This window comes from Sorex araneus, chromosome 7 (assembly GCF_027595985.1).
Source record: "Sorex araneus isolate mSorAra2 chromosome 7, mSorAra2.pri, whole genome shotgun sequence".
In the NCBI taxonomy this organism is placed as follows: Eukaryota; Metazoa; Chordata; class Mammalia; order Eulipotyphla; family Soricidae; genus Sorex; species Sorex araneus.
The window spans coordinates 5,046,264-5,064,917 of NC_073308.1; the positions used below are offsets into that span (position 1 = coordinate 5,046,264).

At 41.4% G+C, this 18,654-nt stretch overlaps 1 protein-coding gene across 1 annotated transcript in view; it reads left to right on the forward strand.

The window, feature by feature from the left end:
• The window catches only part of LOC129406548 (putative ankyrin repeat domain-containing protein 20A5), a 34,711-nt gene that overhangs the window by 4,815 nt on the left and 11,242 nt on the right, over window positions 1-18,654 (forward strand). Inside the window, exons 2-3 of the mRNA XM_055144709.1 lie at window positions 4,110-4,224; window positions 4,384-4,557. Coding sequence (XP_055000684.1) covers window positions 4,110-4,224; window positions 4,384-4,557 — 289 coding nt within the window. The remainder of the gene's footprint in view (window positions 1-4,109; window positions 4,225-4,383; window positions 4,558-18,654) is intronic.

Genomic DNA, 18,654 nt, shown 5'->3' on the forward strand with positions numbered 1-18,654 from the left:
TTAGAGAATATGTAATATGTATTCTACATACATAAATTCTAGTTTCATTATTATTAAAGAAATACTCTTGAGTAAAAATAGGAATAAAATCTTACTACAGAGTAATAATGTAATAATTAAAATAATAATAACTTTCTATTTTGAACTTTTTTCTTAAGGATTGTAGTATGGTGACAACTCTCCTATCTTATAAGGTATCATTTTCGATGTGCGTGCAGAAATTTTGTATGGATCTATTTAATTATAGTGTTGTTTTATTTATACAACTTTATTTAATAGAATATGTAACCAGCTATGTATTATTTAATGATGCTGTGAAAAAATGAATATAATGATCAATATAATTGCAAAAACAGGTTTTGCATTTCACGATCATGATCACGATCACGAAATCCCATTGGTCGTCGATTTCTGGAGTGGGCTCAGTAACCTCTCCATTTGTTCTATCCTTGAGACTTTAGAAGCCCTTCTCTACTCGACTTTCCCAACGATGCCGCATTGGAGGCTCTCTCAGGGTCAGGGGAATGAGATCCAGCTGGTTACAGGCTTTGGCATATGGATATACCATGGGAAGCTTGAGAGGCTGTCCCATGTGCACAGGAAACTCTCAGTAGCTTGCTAGCTTCTCCCAGAGGAAGAAGTAGGTTATAAGTTATCGCTTCTGGGAGCTTGCTTTAAAGTCTCTGGATGTTGGTTGTTGATGGGATTACACACCTAGGTTCCTCTGCTGGTACCTTCATGCATGAGGCTTGTCCGAACGTGTGGAGAGGGGCCTTGAGAATGGCTGTGGGTAGGTTCTGGTGGTCTTCGGCCACTGGGAGCTCTGCTCGGGACGGGGAGGGAAGCTGGAGCCCATGCCTCCGAGGAGCCCCGGGGAAGACAGCTAGGCGTGCGGGCAAGAGTCATTTTACATTTAAAAGTTATTATTGTAATTTTCATTAGATTTTTTTTTTTGCTACATTTGGCAGTTCTCAGGGCTTGCTCCTGGATTTGCCCTCAGGGATCACAAACAAGGCAAAAACACTACCCACTGCACTATCTCTCCAAAGATATAAAGAAATTTTATTGGACCAAAGTTATAAAGTCAAAACATGCTTGACTTTATAAAAGTTCATTTTCCCCTAGTGGCCTCAGCACAGTTGACAGATATGTTGTTCAATCCTATTGTCGCAAATACCCAGCTTGTGTTGTGAAGATTCAGGTCAACTTTACCTGACTTACAAGGAACCATATGAGTAAAAAAGATGTTACTGGACCTGGTGACATTTCTACAACTAGTCATTGAGATAGAAATAATATGTACTTATAAGTGTACTCATCCATTCGTTTGATTTTTGGCTTCATTATTTATAACATGAATTGGTCATAGCAGGCATTCATTCTGATCTCTCAGGACACTTTAATCTGTAAAAACTTCATGTTGAACCCTCTAAACATTGTGTGAATTTTAAGATTCAAATACTATTAGGAACATATCTCAGTTGAAGTGTTTTTCTTCTTCATATGAGTAGCATTTCTGATATAAGAAATTTTCTAAGTTAATTGTCTTTTGTTTTTTACAAACTTCAAACTGTATTAATCGTATTTTGTTTTTTGCAAACTTCAAACTGTACTAAATAATAGGACAGACACTCATTAAAAATACCTGATTTCTATATCATGAGTATATCAAAATATTGAATTAAATAAGTCATACCTATTGTCACAAATCCTAAATTTCCTTTAGCTTGAATATTTTTGAAAAGTAATAATAATTGCTTTTATTTTCTCTTCTTCTTTTTTTACATTTTAGTTCTCTTAACTACAGGGATTATAAGGACCACAATTTATTAGAATGTCAACCATGGGACTAAAACAGAAAGAAACTTAGTTTGCTGTATTTTATTGAAATCTGGAACCATGGACCATGTGAAGTCCCATTTTGAAGTTTTAAATTTTCTTTTTATAAACTTGTTCACAACTATTCATTACTTTAATATTCAAACACCAATCCCACCACCATTGCACTTCTTACCTCCATATTTCAAACTTTTCCACCCCAAATCCTAAACCGTGCCCCCCAAAGCAGGACCAAAACAGTTATTTCTTTTTTGGGGGGGGTCACACCTGACGATGCACTGGGGTTATTCCTGGCTCATGGCAGTGCTTGAGGTCCATATGGGATGTTGGGAATCGAACCCAGGTCGGCCGCATGCAAGGCAAGTGCCCTACCCACTGTGCTATTGCTCCAGCCCCAGAAACAGTTATTTTTGTATTAATTTTTATGAATCATCCACTAAAAATGGTCCAATAAAATTTCTTTAGTGGAAAGTGTGTGAAGATGGTTGTATTTCAACCTGGAGTCAGTAAGCCCTGGAATTACTAACAGGTTTGTTAAGCCAAATCAAATGTCGTGTGCTACTCGTGGTACAGCGGTGGTGTAGAGTATAGAGGTCAGAAATTCTAAAATTTAGAATAGAGCTATACAGCAGATTAACTCATGGGTGAGGCTCTGGATCATGGCTGTGGATGAGATTATATGATGCCAGGGGCAGTTTGTGGATGTGACGCTAAGCTACCGGTAAACTTGGGAAATGGGTGGAAGGAGGCCCATTCCTGCTCTGAGCAAGCTTAGAGATTTTAGTCACAGATTCCACATGCCTGGGTTTACCTGCATGATCATTTGTGAGTGAGGCTGTGTGAGCCATGGATAGCAACCATGAGCACGGTAGGGACTGAATTTTGCAGTTATTTGGCTCCTGGGCTCTGTTCGGGCAGGGAGGGAAACTCACTCACCTCCCCCCCCCCCCCGTTGCCCTCGTGAAGACTGTCGCACTTCTTTAGATACCAATGAGATATGTTTTAACTCATGGCAATTGTAGTAACAGATGTTATGGATTATAAATATTCAAATTCAAGATATGTGAGAGAAACAAATCTCTTAGAATTAGAAAATAGTGTTCTCTATATTCCTTAAAAACTCTGCAAAGTAGATATAATTGATCATTTTTCTTGATAGGAATATGTCTGTAATGGATTAATAGCAAATAAAATAATATTGTGGAGCTATTTATGCTAGAAACTGTCAAAACACAACATCATTTTTCATTTAAGCATTAGAATACTGTTTTCTAAGAGGGCTAATTTTTGTATAACCATTTTGTTCATGATACACGGAGACACAAGAAGACAGTGGACAGAGTTCCTGGGACTTTGCTAGCTCCCACTGTCTCTCCCTGGCTGGGTGCTGGATGGACTGCTTTGTGCTCAGGTCCCTGGAGGCCTCCTAGGCATCATCCTCAACTTCCCCACCACCAGTGTCCCCCAGATTAGGGAGTCATAACATTTGTGGTCAGCTCTAATTCTCAAAATCCAGGTGTGTGCTTCCTGAAATCAGGAATTTTCTCACATCCCACCCTCTTGCTATGGCCAGACCAGACAGACATCCTCGTGCATCCTGCTAGCATGTCCGCTTGAAAGTAGTACTGAATATACTACTCATATTGGATGACATGGGATGTGACAGTCCTAATTCATGGACAGTGTACATTCATAAACCTCAGTGAACAGAATGACTTCTTGAAGATCAGTTGTCATATTCAAATAGCACTAGATCATAAAGGAAATCTGAACAACGGAGGTATTGACAGTAGCTCTCTGGTATAAATGATTGAACAGATCAGTTCTTAACCGGGAATCTAAATCTCTACCATTCATACATATAAAACTCAAAGTATAATGGGGAAAGAAAGGAATTTAACTGCAGTGTGAGAGCCAGCAACTCAGGCAAATCCTCAAGCCCATCAAACCTTTGCAGCCTGGTCCATGAGGACCTGAAATCAGCACTCAATGCACTGGCAATTGAAATTGCCAGTGAAGTTAAAAACTTCTTGGACAGGCAATTCAACTAACTCAGAAAAGCTGATTCAAAGGATGACATTTCATACCATATGGGACAATATGAGTTGTCGAGGATCAAACCCAGGTTGGCTGTTTGATCCCCAACATTTCATGGCAAGTCCATTACCCACTGTATTATCTTTCACCCTGGGGACAGCTTGCTCTTTATGTTTTCACTTACACAATGTAATGACTTTTTATATCCTCAAACGTCTATTGCAATTCCCTAGGACTCCCCTGCACCTGGCCTGTGTCCTTGGCAGTATAAATACGGTACAATTACTAGTGGAAAATAAATGCCTGCTTAATCCTCGTGACCAGTTCAAGAGGACACCCCTGTTCAAGGTATGTAGTAGTGAAATCTGTCGGGGTGATATTGAATTGATTTATTCATTCAGAATAAGCGTGACTATGGATCATTTATATGTAACTGTGGTATAATCTGCAGAGTAATGAATTTGAATTATTAGAACTTACCATCTGCTCTTGGTATGATCTTTACAGGCAGTTCAATGCAAGTACGTAGTTTGTTCACAATTTCTGCTTGAACATGGTGCTGATCCCAATCTCGTGGACATCCATGGTTTCTCTGTCCTCCACTATGCTGTCCACGATAATAGTCCATTTTTAGCAGAACTCCTGATTAATTCCAGTGCGAACATCGAGGCCAAAGACAAGGTATAGATAATTTATTTACAAAATATTTGCATCATGTGTGTGAATTTGAAATCCCCAAGCCTTTCATTTTACACCTGTGCGCATGTACACACACAAATTTACACTCTAGATACTGCATGCCAGTGTCTGTCACCATGAAAGCAACTCTAGAGCAGAGCTGGGCAAGTTTAGAGGAAAAGGGTACCTCCATAAAGAGCACAGCTCTGTCTTCTTACCATCTATCTGACTCAGGGGTGAAAAGGTCTTCCATTACTGCCTGGGGGTGGGTGGTGGGCTCTGCACCGCAAAAGACAGACAGTCTCATGAGGCATGAGCCGGTGCTGCAGGCTGATGGTTGTGCATGGTTCAGGAAATGATTCTTCTTAGGGGGAGTGGAGGAGGAATGGAGACCAAGTAACCAGAGCTGGAGGAGCCGGGAGTGCAGGTCGGAGGGAGAATCAGCAGATCCTACGCCCTGAACACTCCAGGACTCCAAAGTTCTGAGGGTCAGTGCAAGGGTCAGGTCCTAGTTTGGTCTCCTAATGGCTTCCACTTGTGTTGCTAGTCATCTTGCCTTCTATGAATAATCATGAGAGCACCAGCATCAGAGAGTATCTCCTGCTTGCTTTCTGTAGCTCCTAGATGAGAGAAGGTTCATGGCTATTTACAGGTCAAGGTAAAGCCAGTCTGCCTTTATTTTCTTCTACATTTCCATTATACACAACATTCCAGCCCTGTAGCCTGTAGCAGTCTTCTCTTGGTTGACAAGAGAGGTTGAATTATACATGTGTATAGGATCAAGCATATCCTGAATGTGAATATTTTGCAAGGGGTACTCAGATTTTAATTTATGTAACATCTATATTGAAGTAGTAGATGGCATGCCTTTCTTTATCCATTTATGACAAATATATTTTAAAAATATTAAACTCAATAGCAAAACTTTTTGAAATTGTTGCACTGATTAACTTTTTTTATTGTTGTTTGTCTTGGCGGCACAACCAGCTGAGCTCAATGCCACGCTCACTTACTCCTGCTGGTGCGTCAGGCACCAGGTCAATAACATTGGGCCTTACCAACTGTGCTATTTCTTTAGCCCTTATTTTATAAAGGTAGTATAAATCAACATAGGAAGGCATGTTTTTTTGAAAAATTGATAAAAAATTGGTCTTTGGATGGCCACTGTCACTGTAACTTTTTCTCTGTATGCAGTATTTCCTTGAATTTTAATTTATTCATTCTAAACATTTTATTGATTGAGATTTTCACACTTTTTTCCACACTAGGTTTTATAACAGCTAGCATAGAAACCCTTATTTCTTTTCTTTATTGGTGCATTTCTTTTTTTTCACATTTTTTATTAGCGAATCACCGTGGGGTACAGTTACAAATTTTCAAACTTTTGTCCTTTCATTTCAGTCATACAATGATCAAGTACCCATCCTTCCACCAGTGCCCATTCTCTACCACCAATGATCCCAGTCAGTATCCTTCTGACCACCCCCACTCCCTCTCCCCCCACATCTGTGGAAAGGCATTTCCTTTTGTTCTCTTTTCTTTTGGGTATTGTAGTTTGCACTGAAGGCATTGAGTGGCCATTGTGTTTGATCTATAGTCTACATTTGGTTCACACCTCCCAACCTGAGCTGGTGCTCCAAATACCCTTTAATTGGCGTTCCCTTCTCTACCTGAGCTGCCTTCTCCCACAACATTTGACATGGCTTCCAAGCCATGGAGCAAACATCCTAGTCTTTATCTCTAGTATTCTTGGGTGGTAGAACCCCATTCTGTTATTTTATATTCCACAGATGAGTGCAATCTTTCTATGTCTTTCCCACTCTTTCTGACTCATTTCACTTAACATAATACTTTCCATGTTGATCCATTTATATGCACATTTCATGACTTCATCTTTTCTAACAGCTGCATAGTATTCCATTGTGTAGATGTACCAGAGTTTCTTTAACCAGTCATCTGTCTTCGGGAACTCGGGTTTTTTCCAGATTCTGGCTATTGTAACAGTGCTGCAGAGAACCTTCAAGTGCAGATGTCATTTCTGCTATACTCTTTTGCCTCTCCAGGATATATTCCTCAAAGTGGTAGAGCTGGGTTAAATGGGAGCTCTATTTCTAATTTTTTGTGAACTGCCCATACTGTTTTCCAGAAGGACTGAACCATTCGGCATTATAACCAGCAGGGAAGGAGAATCCCTTTCTCCCCACTCTGCATCAACATCTGTTGCTTTTGTTCCTTTGGATGTGGGCCAGTCTTTGTGGTATAATATGATATCTCTTCGTTGTTTTGATCTGCATCTCTCTGATGATTAGTGATGAAAAGCATTTTTTTCATGTGCCTTTTGACTATTTGGATAACTTCTTTGAAACTGTTTCTTTCATTTCATCGCTCCATTTTCTGATGGGGTTGGATGTTTTCTATTTGTAGAGTTCAAATAGTGCTTTTTATATCCTTGATATCAACCCCTTATCCAATGGGTATTGGGTAAATATCCTTTCGAATTCTGTTGACTGTCTTTGCATTTTGGTCACTGTTTCTTTTGAGGTGCAAAAGCTTCTTTGTTTAAGATAGTCCCATTTGTTAATCTCTATTTTCACTTGCTTGGCCAGTGGTGTGTCATCTTTGAAGGTACCTTTAGATTCAATGTCATGGAGGGATTTGCCAATCTTGTATTCAATATATTTTATGGATTCTGGTCTGATGTTGAGGTCTTTAATCCATTTTGATCTGATTTTTGTACATGGTGTTAGGTAGAGATCTGAGCCTATTTTTTTTCTTCATGTAGCTGTCCAGTTTTGCCAGCACCATTTATCAAAGAGACTTTCCTTGCTCCAATTCACGTTTCTTGCTCCGTTATCAAAGATTAGGTGATCATATATTTGAGGGTGTGTATAAGGATATTCAACCCTGTTCTATTGGTCTGCGGTTCTGCCTTTGTTTCATTATCATGATTTTTTTTTATTATTACTGCTTTGAGGTTTGATTTTGAGGTTGGGGAAGGTGATGTCTTCTCCACTTCTTTTCCCCAGAATTGCTTTAGCTATTCATAGGAATTCGTTGTTCCATATGAATTTCAGGATTGCTTGATCCATTTCTTTGAAGAATGTCATGGGTATCCTTATAGGGATTGCACTGAATCTGTACAATTCTTTGGGGAGTATTGCCATTTTAACAATGTTAATCTCCCAATCCATGAGCTGGGGATATCTTTCCATTTTCTAGTGTCCTGTTTTATTTTGTGAAGTAGCTTTTTGTAGTTTTCTTTGTACAGGTCCTTTACTTCCTTAGTTAAGCTGATTCCAAGGTACTTGATTTTCTGGGGCATGATTGTGAATGGGATTACTTTTTTTCATGTCACTTTCTTCTCTCTCATCGTTTGCGTATAGGAAAGCCATGGACTTTTAGGTATTGATTTTATAGCTTGCAACTTTACTATACAAGTCTATTGTTTCTAGGAGTTTCTTGGCAGAGGCTTTAGGGTTCTCTAAATATAATATCATATCATTATATCATAGCAAATAGTGAAAGCTTGATTTCTTCCTTTCCTACCTGGATGCCCTTGCGATCTTTTTCTTGACTAGTTGCTATTGCAAGTTTTTCCAGTACTATGTTGAACTATGTTGTCCAGTACTATGGTGAGCATGGGCATCCTTGTCTCGTCCCAGCTCTCAGAGGGAAGGCTTTTAGCTTTTCCCCATTGGGGATGATGCTTGCCATAGGCTTGTGGTAAATGGCTTTGACTATATTGAGAAAAGTTCCTTCGATACCCATTTTGGTGAGAGTTCTCATCATAAACAGGTGCTGAATCACCTGTTTGTCAAACGGCTTGTCAAATGCTCTCTCTGCATCTATTGATGTGATTATATGGTTTTTATCTTTTATTTTGCTGATATTATGGATTATGTTGATTGATTTCCAAATGTTAAGCTGTCCTTGCATACCCGGGATGAATCCCACTCAGTCTCGGTGGGATCACTTTTTCGGATCACTCAAATCCTACTTTTTGATGAGTTGTTGAATTCTATTTGCTAATATTTTGTTGAGAATCTTCGCATCCATGTTCATCAGAGATATCGACCTGTAGTTTTCTTTTTCATTGTTTCTTTGTTTTCTTTTATTATTAGGGAGATATGAGCCTCATAGAAACTGTTTGGGAGAGATTCTTTTTTTTTTTCAGTTTCCTGGAAAAGCTTGAGAAGAATTGACAATAGGTCCTCTTTACATGTTTGAAAAACTTCTCTAGTGAATCCATCCAGACCTGCATTTTTATTTTGGGGAAGACTTTTGATTTCAGTTTCAATTTAGTTGATATTAATGGATCTCTTCAGGTATTCCAGATCTTCTTGAATCAACCTTGGGAGATTATAGGAATCCAGGAATGAATTTATTTCTTCTAGGTTCTCTTGTTTCATGGCATACAGACTTTCAAAGTAGTCTCTGATATTGTTTTGAATTTCTTTTGTTTCTGTTGTGATGTCTCCCATTTCATTTCTGATTCGGTTTATTAGGGTTCTGTCTCTTTCTTTGTGAGTCTTGCTAGTAGTAGTTTAGCAACCTTGTTTATTTTCTCAAAGAACCAGCTCTTGGTTTCATTGATCTTTTGACTTGTCTTTTGGATTTCCATGTTGTTATTTTTGGCTCTAAGTTTTATTTCTTTCCTTTGGCCTTATTTGGGCTCCTTTTGTTGGTCCTTTTCTAAGATTTTGAACTATGAAGTCCTGTTATCTATGTAGGTCCTTTCTTCTTTCCTGAGGAATGCTTGCAAAGCTACAAATTTTCCCCTTACCAAGGTTTTAGCTGCATCCCATAGGTTCTGACAAATTATGTCTTCATTCTCACTGGTTCTCAGGTATCGTTTGATTTCTTCTTTGATTTCCTTTTTAACCAATCATTGTTCAACATTCAGTTATTTAATTTCCAGGTGTTTGATTTGGTTCTTCGTGTCTGTGTGTGATTAAGTTCTATCTTCAGTGCATCTTGGATGGAAAAGATAGTTGACACCATTTCTATCTTCCTGATTCTGTTGATGTATGTTTTGTGACCCAGCATGTGGTCTATTTTGCAAAATGTTTTGTGTGCACTGGAAGAAAAAATGTGTATAATTTCTTTTTGGGAGCAAAGCCGTGTATAGATCTATTAGGCCTCTCCCTTTATCTCTTCCTTTAAAGCCAGTGTTTCCTTGCTGAGTGTTAATCTTGGAGATCTATCTAGAGGTGGTAGGGCAGTGTTGAAGTCTCCAACTACTATTGTGTTGTTAGCAATGTCCTTGTTAAAATCTGTTAGCAGTTGTTTTAAGTGTTTAGCTGCTCCATCATTAGGTATGTACACGTTTAGGAGTGTCATTACTTCCTGCTGTACATATTCCTTGACTAGTAAAAATTGGCCTTCACTGTCCCTTCTATCTTTTTCAACTTGAAATCTATGTTGTCGGATACTAGTATGGCCATCCCAGCTTTTTTAAGGGAGTTGTTTGTTTGCAGAATTGTTTTTCATCCTTTGACTCTGAGTCTGTGTTTGCTCTAACTGTTCAGACGTGTTTCTTGTAAGCAGCAGAATTTTGGGTTTAGTTTCCGAATCCATTTTGCCATTCTGTGTCTCTTAATTAGTGCATTTAGACCATTGACATTGAGGGAGATTATTGTTAAGGATTTTGTGCCATCTTTCTGTAGGGGTTTGTTGTGCTTGTGGAGTTGTTTTTTTTTTGTCTTACAGTAGCCCCATTAGTCCTTCTTTTAAGTTTGATTTTGAGCCTATGAGGTTCCTCAGCTGTTATTTATCCATAAAATAGTGTATTATTCCTTCGAGTTTGAGTGAGAGTTTAGCTGGATAAATTATTCTTGGTGAGACATTCATTTCATTGAGTTTTTACACTATACCCCCCCCATTGTTTTCGGGCTTAGAGGGTTTCCTCTGATAGGTCTGCTGTAAATCTGAGGGTGCTCCCTTGTATTTTGTACGTGATTTCCTTCTCTGACCTTGCTGCTTTCAGTATTGTGCCTCTATCAGTAGCATCCATCATCCTGACTATGATATTTCTTGGAGTCTTGGAGTCTTTTAACTAGAGTCTCTTTTAGCTGGCACTCTTCGGGCTCCTTGGATCTGGATGCTTGCATTCTCCAGCTCTGGGAACTTTTCAGCAATGATGTTTTGAACTGTGTATTTTTTTCATTGTTGTTGTCTCCCTGTCCTTCTGATACTCTGATGATTCTAATGTTCCTCTTGATATCATCCCCTAGGTCTCTGATTCGCCTAAGAGCTATTTAGAGGTCTTTTCCCATTGCTTGTTGATGACTGTAAGCTTCCTGCAGCTCATCTTCAAGCTCACTGATTCTGGTTTGGCTGTGGCCATTCTACTATTGAGGACACCCACTGAGTTTTTAATTTCATCTGCAAAATCCTTAATTCGTGACACTTCATTTTGTAGCGTTTTGATTTCTGCTGTCATTTCTTCCTGTATTTTCTTGGCTGTCCATTCCATTGTTTCCTCCTTTAATTTCCTGGATGTCTGTTGAGCCATTTCTTTGAGTTCATTGAACATTTTCAATATTTCATCTCTGAATTCTTTATCGGAGAGATCATATTTGTGGGTAATGCTTATTGAGGCTCCTGGACCCTTTTCATCATCTCCTTGTGGTGGGGATTTTCATTGTTTCTTCATGTTTTTGTAGTCGTGTGGTGGTGTAACTTTCCAGTTCACTACCAGTATCGCCCACTTTCTCTCAGGTGCTCCTCAGTGGCTTAGGTGAGGTCTCTAGTGAAATTTAGGAGGATTTTTGTTTTTATATTGGACTTATAGAGCTTCTAGTGATGCCAGTATTATGGTGCAATTGGAATACACTACTGGACTATTGACCTAATGTGTTTGAGATAGCCAGGATAATCCCCATAGAATTAGGTAATGGAAATAAAGATGTGATTTCCAAGTGTCAGGAAAGGAAAAAATAACTGTGGCCACGCCCAGTTCTAAGCCATGCCCACTACCAAGATGTGGTTGGGGTGCCAGGTGGTTGGGCAGAAACCTGGGAGAGGGAGAGAACTGTGAGCGGCCCTGGAAAGTGGCTCAGGGGCTGATGGGATTGTGCTCAGGGAGGTGGGGTGGCTGATGGGATTGTGCTCAGGGAGGTGGGGTGGCTCAGGGCCTTAAGAGATGCCTGAGGCGCATGCACGGGGATTGGGTGTGGTGGGGGATTGGTGTCCCAGGTTGGATTACTGACCTGGGAGAGGGAGAAAACCGAGAGCGGCACTGTAGAGTGGCTCAGGGACGGATAGGATGGTGCTCAGGGAGGTGTCCTTATTCTTTTAAGAGGAATAATGTCACGGACCACTTAGCCTTTGTCTTCATTCAGAGTCCATTTATTAGTGTACCATTTGAATCAGGAGGTTCCAGTGTGATATCTTGGATCGCTAAACCATTGTAAATTAAAGGGAACAACCTCCCATAATTTCTGGAAAACAGGATATTTTATGGAAAAAATTCAAAACCAGCCTGTTTAATGATTCCTCCTGTATATCTTTCAGCACATAGCAAACTACCAAATAGAAGTTTTTAACAAAGTTAAACAGAATCCTTTAGTACTATAATGTAGTGTATGCTTTGGTAATGTTTCTCAAGGTAAAAAGAATCCTTTCGTATTAAAATATAGTGTATTTTTTTGGCAATCCTTCTCAAGCACCCTTAACAGAACGATCCATATTGTTACTACATAACAGTGCTTCTGGTAAAGTACATATTCTTTGGAATATAATCTTAGGAGCAACAATGAGGGGATGATAATTTAGTTTTTACTTCAATTAAAAAATCAACTCTAACATATACATTATTTTGGAGGTGTAAAGGAAAAATCAGTCTGTACTTCAAGGCATTTTTATTTAGTTGGAGGAATAAAATAATGGCAGGATGCAACAGTAAATTCTATGTCAGATTTAACATTAGAGAAACCAGTAAGTGATAAAGTAATTTTTAGAAAACGACTTCTCAATTAATCTCTTGAAGACATCTAGAAAGAACATTTTGTATTATTTTATTTTAACTTTGTTGTTGAATCACTGTGAGACAGACTCTTCCAAATCTGTTCATGAATTGGATTTCAGTTATACAGTATTCCAACACCCATCCCTCCACCAGTGTACATTACCCAGCACCAGTGTCCCCAGGTTCCCTCACATCACCCTCCACCTCCCAACCCTGCTTACCTTTAAGGCAGGTGCTTTTCCTCTCTCTCTCTCTCTCTCTCTCTCTCTCTCTCTCTCTCTCTCTCTCTCTGTCTCTCTCTGTCTCTCTCTGTGTCTCTCTGTCTCTGTCTCTCTGTCTCTCTCTCTGTCTTTCTGTCTCTCTCCTTTGGGGCATTGTGGTTTTTAATATTGATACCGTAAGGTTATTAAGAAAATTTCTTTATCTACTTTTAACCCTCAAGTCTTGTTCAGCGTCATCATTCCCAGCAATTATTGTCATACCGATCTCTTCTCTATCTTACCTACCCTCAGCCCCACACACAGTTGTGGTTAGTTCCAACCATTGACCAGTCCTCTTAACCCATTTTCCCTGATCATGGATATTAGTCTTTTCCTATATACTGTGGGGTCCCGTCCTGTCCCGCAGGGAGGACCCTTTGTGGGGTTAAGGAGGGGACGTAACCGAATGAACAGACGCAGAGTCAGAAGGAGGAGGAGAGAGAGAGAAGAAGAGTTTATTCACAGCAGTTACAATACTTATACCTCTTGGTGGGAGGGGGGTGGTATGCATGCTTAGACCCCCATAGGAACAGTAGTAGAATGTTGATCAGGCATGGCCTTTGGCTAGTGAGACAAATGGTGAAATGATAAGATCACAGGAATCCCAAGCAGCCTCCGGTTGACTAGACGATAAGAGCCAGACTCTGTAAGATGGCTCCCTACATCTCCCCCTGTTTTGTTTTAAATTAAATGTGGTCAGGTGAGGCATTGTCCGGTATCCCTTGTGACACAAAAACTCCATTTTTGCAGGGAGAGGAGGGAAGGGATGATCAGGTCTATGCAGGGGGCTCCTCACAGGCCCTATCAGTCCCCTGGTCTTGGAGCAACCTCTATGCTATACCGGAATACCTCACAGGGAGCCGGGCCCGGGTATCAGCCCTCCCTTGCAGTGCTTTGCCTGGCAACCTGAACCACAAGAATAAATCCCTGGGAGCCCGGCATCCTCAAGGTAGAGAACTAGGGGGGGAATGAGGTTTGAATCTGAACGGAGATGTAAGCGTCCTGCAAATCAAGCCAATGGTAGTGAACCTATATAGGCTCAACTTTAATACCAAATAAAGCTGAAGTCTTCATAGCAAGGGAGAAAAGGACTCACAGATAAACAAAGGAATGGGAGTGACTCGGGAGCACTTTGATGGGTGTGACTGATAAACCTAAGCTCCTAGTGGCAAGGGGGAAAGGACAAACCAATGATATCCAACATCTCCCCCTTTTCTGTTTACAAAATTACAAAAATTTGAAATAGAAAGAGGAACAATTCCAAACACAATACAGTCTTATAAATTGTAGTAAAATTTCAGTCCGACCCTTGGCCAGAGCAGTGCTTGTAGTAGTAAAGCGTCCAATTGTCCTGCACTGTCCAAGGGTGAGGCAAGTCACCAATGATGAGAGTCAGTTAGTCCCATTCTGAAGAAATGAAGTGTCTGGATCAAAATTGAAGAGTTGTTTCTGCAGCAGCAGCAGTAGTGGTCACAGCAATGAGTCCTAGAGGAGCAGCTATAGGAGTCTGATGAATTTCATGAAGTACTGGATCAGGCAGGGAGCACTGGAACAGGAGCATCACAACTTCTGTCAGGAGTCCTTCAGCAGAGGGATGCAGCCATTCTCTGGTCAGGTTCACCGGCAGTCATATCTGTGCAACCTAGCTTATGTTTGGAAAAAATACTTTTTAAAGTTATTAGAGGCTTCGACCATTGGGGTTTGGTACATCTCCACGCCTGTGGATAAAGAGACAGAGGAAAAGCTCCAATACAAATGGATATCCTAGAGAGAAATGAGAAGGTGTTCCTGTTAAAAGTCATTCCTTCCTCCTTTGGAAACTGAGGCACCTGTGAATTCCAAGGAAAGGGTAAAAGTAAAGAATTATTAATCCAAAATATGGGGTCCTGGCGGTTTCCATTCTACAACCTGTAAAAGAAGGATACAAGGAATGCTCTTAATGTGGCCTTGTGATATGATAGAGGAGCTAGAGGCCTTTGCTGCAGGCCCTCTGATGCAAGCTCCTCCTCTGGTTTCCTTGTGGCTTCCAGCTGAAATCAGCTTGGTGATGGCTTGTGGCTGGAATTTGGAGGGTTGTAAAACTGCAGAGTTCTGAAAGTTAAAGCAGGCAGATGAATTCAGCTCCTGATGGAATGCAAAACGGGACCCAAAGTTTCTTGGTGGGGTTGTCTGTTGAAAAAAAAAAAAAACATAGCCTTTTCCTCGAGTGAGGAGTCTCCCTGCTATCCAATTTGTCAATTTTAATCCACATAGGAAATCCACATAGGAGAATTAGTAGTTTCCTGAGTCTGTGCATTTTCCTGAAAATGCCTTTCAGCTGCTGTATATGGCTCTCCTTAAGGTAAATTTTAAAAGTTTAAAGTGAACAGTGTCAAGGACAAGGAGTCAAACGGGGCATACTTCCTTTTTTTTTTTTTTTTTAAACTGTGCTCAAGTCATAGATCCAGTCAGACCAGAATGAGATCAGATAAGAGTAATAAAGGAAAAGGAAAAAAGAAGTTCAGAGCACTTTTGTAAAACAGCTTGTAGCTGCTGAAGCAATTTTTTAACTATAGTTTTTGATGCATTTAGAGACATAGTCATAATACCAGGGAAGAAACCAACAGCATAAACTGAGTTTGAGATGATATTAGCCAGCCCTGGCCACATGGGCAATGAAAAAAACCAATGTGGCAAGTTACAGCCTTCATTGGAAGCTCTTTTCTGGTATCCAAAATAACCTGCTTCATAACCATGCACACGCACAAGCAGAAGTATCCTAGTGACAATGCCTTCTGTCCCTCACCAGACTCAGCATCTGTAGTGGCTGAGTGGGTGAGCACCCAGGAATGAGGCATCTCTGTGCCTCCTGGGTCAATAAGCAATTGCCGAGTGGGAGAATAACCACGTACCCACTGGCCCTGAAGCCGTTTTCCTAGAGGTGGCATCTCATGAACTAGAAGTAGAAGTTCACTTCCCCAAAAATAAAACTGTACCAGCCTGAATTTTTGAATAATCTTCTTTGGAAATAGCATATCACCACAGGTTCTGATAAAAAACTTAAGATTCAGTTGTCCAGACTGAGTTCCTGACTGATGGTCTTTGGAATTAAGACTAGAAACTAGACAAGGCTTTCTCCACCTCTGACCTGACTGAGGCCTCTCAGGGTAGCTGAGCCCTTTTATACAAAGTTCTGCTTGGTTTGCCAGTGCAAATTCACCAATAGACACAACTCTTTGATTCCAAATTTCCTTACTTTTATCCTGGCTCAAAACCTGATGCCCATTAGGTACAGAACTCAGCTCTGCATATCCCATACGCGGGATAGCTTCCTGTTCCCTGAACTCAGCCGCTTGTTGCTGAGATTCTAGATGCACTCCATGAGTGGAGTCAGAGATTGGCGACGCCTTTACCTTCACTGTCAGGAAATCCTCCAGACAACCATGAAAACCTGATGTGCTGCTTGCAAGGTTCACTTGAGCAAGCTCCCTTTCTACCTGGGGGCTCAAATCTTGTCCCTTTACACCAGAATTTAATATGTCGGGACTCTGAGTGGGGCAAATGGTAACTGTATCAGGACAGGGAATATCCAACACATTGCTCCCTGCAGTGGCTGGTTGTAGTGAATCTATTGACTGGAGCTCTGAAGCTCCACACTGGGGAGAAGGGCTGCAGCTGGGAACATCCCCTGGTTTTGCGGGGCCTGGGGCTGGCCCCGAATCAAGTTTCCCGGCTTGGCCTTCTGGCGGCACTCTGATGCCCAGTGGAAGCCCTGTTTGCACTCAGGGCAAAGAGTTTTAGGCCTGGGCTGTGATTTTTTATTGGGACAGTTTTTTAAAAAATGTCCAGGCTGCTGACAGCCAAAGCACAGCCTGTCCTGGCTGTTCACTGGTTGAATGGCAAACTGTTTGAAGGCCGCCCCTATAGCAAGCCCTATTTTTTGGGCGGTGGGATCGACATCGGAGCATAGCCGGATGTATTCTGAAAGGGTCTTCCCACGCTTATGGGGGCGAAGTGCGGCCTGGCAGGTGGAGTTAGCATTCTCATAGGCCAGGTGGCGGATCAGTTCATTATCTGTCTCTTCGCTTCCCATAAGTTTTTCAGCTGCCTCTGTGAGGCGCCCAATGAAATCACTATAGGGCTCATTAGCTCCCTGATGAACCTTGGCTAGGGATGTTACGACTGACCCTTTAGAGGGAAGTCTCCTCCAGGCCCGGAGGGCAGCGGTTTGTATCTGAGCAAGTAGCCCTGGGGGAAATTGAGCCTGCACCTCGTTAGAATCAAATGGTTCTTGACCCTGAAATTTAGCAAAGACCCAGGATGAGGAAGAGCCTCCTGCCGAGACATTGCCTCGCGCCATATCTTGGCATTGATCAGAATAATCTGCTTTCCACAAGAGATAGTCTCCTCTACTGAGGACAGCCTTAGCAACTGAGAACCAGTCGTTTGGCGTGAGCCATCCCTCACTAAGGGAGTCCAAAAGGCCAAGCGTAAAGGGAGCAGTAGGGCCGCAAGAAGAAACAGCAGCCTTTAAATCTTTCAGGTCCCCAAATTTTAATCTACTATAGCTTTGGCGGGTTGGTGCCTGAGGAATTACGTCCTTAGGGGGATTTTCCTCTCCAGTGTGTGCCCCTTCTTCAGGCAGATCGGCCTCCTCCGCTTCTCTATCTGAGGAATCATCATCGGGTGGAGCCGTGGCAGAGGTGGGGTAATTGGGGGCCCGAGAATGGGACCTGGTAACTGGAAAAGCAGCCACGGGTTTTAACGCTAAAGTGTGGCGGGGCGAAGGAGAGACCGAGCTTTTCTTACTAGGTCCTTGAGAGGGGGCAGAAGGCTGCTGGGCACTTACTAGTTCTTTATCCAGCTGCCTTATTTGAGTCAAAAGGTGGACATATTCCTGCTTCTGTTGTAGGACTGCGCGTAAGGCAGCAGTGTCCCGGGTGAGCTGGCGGACTGCCTCACTGGTATTATATGGGGAATTGAAAAAGGCAGTGGCATGGGACAGATAAGGGGGTGGCTTGTTTTCCAACGAGGGCCAAGGGGCTGAGGGCTGATTCCTCGCTACCTCATCTTCCTGGATAGCCCCGTCCTCTGGGGATAAGAATTCGGGTTCGGGAGGAGAAGGATCAGGGATATCAAAAATCACAGGATAAAGTTTTGGAGGTGCCTCCGCTCGGGAGGGCTCAGGTAGGGGGGCAGAATGGTCAGAGTATACATTAGTAGAATTTGAGGAATCAGCCTTCTGCATGGAGGGTACCTCATCCCCACAAACTAAGGGAGCCTTGAAATTCTTATACTTTTTCCTTAGAAAGGTCTTAGATTCAGAAACCAGGTGCTGATTCTCCGGCTGTCTTTTTTGCGGCTTAAGAGTCTCATTTATTAAGTTCCAATAAAAAAAAGCGGAAGTAGGGACTTTCTCAGGACCAAACCGTTTATAATAATCTTCCATACAATCACCTACTCTGGCCCATTTATTTTTACTAATAGTCCCCTCCTGAGGGAATCCGGGGCAAATATCTTTTATAAAGAGAAAAAATTGCACTAGGTCTTTTTTCCTTACTTTTACTCCACGGTCTTTAAGGGAGTCTTTCAGGCTATTGATAAAGAGCTCCTGTTTAGAAGGTTTTTGTTCCATAATTCTAGGGAGTAAAAGGGTGGAATCGGAAAAGGCACCGTTCAAAAATGGAAATAGCAGCTAGGATAAAGATAGCTAGAATAAAGCAACAAACGGGGAATTCCCAAGGGTGAACACAGGTGAAGGAAACAGAGGATAAGCAGACAATAAAGCAAGAAGAGAAAAGAAAGGGTCACTGGTAGGCTGTTTCTGCCAACTCGACAGAAATGAAAACACAGGACAAAGGGGTTCAAGCCTTCCGCCAGTAACTGCTTCAC